Genomic DNA, 1053 nt, shown 5'->3' on the forward strand with positions numbered 1-1053 from the left:
CTTATTTAAAAGCCCTTTTGTTCCGCATCGTAATTTTGATTTCCTAGTCCCTGGTCATGTCCCTAGTAATCTCCAAAATCCTTAAATTGTTTTGTATTACAAGCGAGTAATAATGTGCTCTTCACAATCTTTAGTGCTATTTTCGACTGTCCCTTTTGAAAACTGCACTTGTGGATTTCTAAGCATTTTTTTGTTGTGTAGTCATTGTTACATACCTTTTTTTCCTTGCCTCACCAAAGAACTGGCCGGACCTACTCCTACCTCTTCTCTGAGCCCAGCCGTATGGGAGGCATTGCCAGGCCCTACCCCAGCTGGATGGGAGCCGACCACGCTGATGACCTGCAGTACGTTTTCGGAAAGCCTTTCTCCTCACCACTGGGGTACTGGCCCCGCCACCGTCACGTCTCTGGCTACATTATCGCCTATTGGACCAACTTCGCCAAAACTGGGTAACATTTCTGCAGATACAAGACATAGGAGATTCACAGAATTCAAACAGACCTGAATTAGACATTCAAGTAGAAACCTAAAACTGTCTTAAATGTTTTGCACTTTCCCAATTGTATCCACAGGGACCCCAACAAAGGAGGTCAGAGTGTGCCCACTCCTTGGCCTCAGTTCACCAGCACTGGACACCAGTACGTGGAGATCCATCATGATATGAACAGAGCCTATGTGAGACAGAAGATGAGAACGCGTCATGTGCATTTCTGGGCCAGCGTCCTACCCAACCTTCCCATTTCAGCCTCAGAATAAACTCCTTGTGCATCAGATGTGCAGCTGCAGTGTGGACCTGTAAACCTGAATTATTAAATACTCATTTGTCCATGTAAAAAATAAATTGATGAAAAATACAAATGATCTTTCCTTGTTTGTTTTTTTCTTTAGTTAGACCTATTGAACTATAGTAGTACTCAACAAATGAAATTTGCATGGAACCTGCATTATGTTTTTTTTTTTTATATATCGAAGATAAGAGTGTGTGTTAAATAGATTTACAAAATAGACGGCAAACCAGATATGAAAACATGAGAATATTTGTGTATTTTATTG

At 41.3% G+C, this 1053-nt stretch overlaps 1 protein-coding gene across 1 annotated transcript; it reads left to right on the forward strand.

Annotated features, from left to right (window-relative positions):
- The first annotated feature begins 225 nt into the window (after positions 1-225).
- On the forward strand, positions 226-832 carry LOC104949431 (bile salt-activated lipase-like). The gene is made up of 2 exons (XM_010775789.1): positions 226-449; positions 573-832. Exons 1-2 carry the CDS (start codon positions 283-285, stop codon positions 754-756), a joined length of 351 nt encoding a protein of 116 aa, XP_010774091.1. The 5' UTR covers positions 226-282; the 3' UTR covers positions 757-832.
- Positions 833-1053: the final 221 nt, after the last annotated feature.

Source organism: Notothenia coriiceps, unplaced genomic scaffold, assembly GCF_000735185.1.
Source record: "Notothenia coriiceps isolate Sejong01 unplaced genomic scaffold, NC01 NC01_scaffold00016194, whole genome shotgun sequence".
Taxonomy (NCBI): Eukaryota; Metazoa; Chordata; class Actinopteri; order Perciformes; family Nototheniidae; genus Notothenia; species Notothenia coriiceps.

Bases quoted from the DNA above. Each gene is read 5' to 3' on its own strand.
- LOC104949431 (XM_010775789.1), top strand. From the start codon at position 283: ATGGGAGGCATTGCCAGGCCCTACCCCAGCTGGATGGGAGCCGACCAC. The intron at 450-572 runs GTAACATTTCTG...TTGTATCCACAG, and splicing joins ACCAACTTCGCCAAAACTGG to GGACCCCAACAAAGGAGGTC.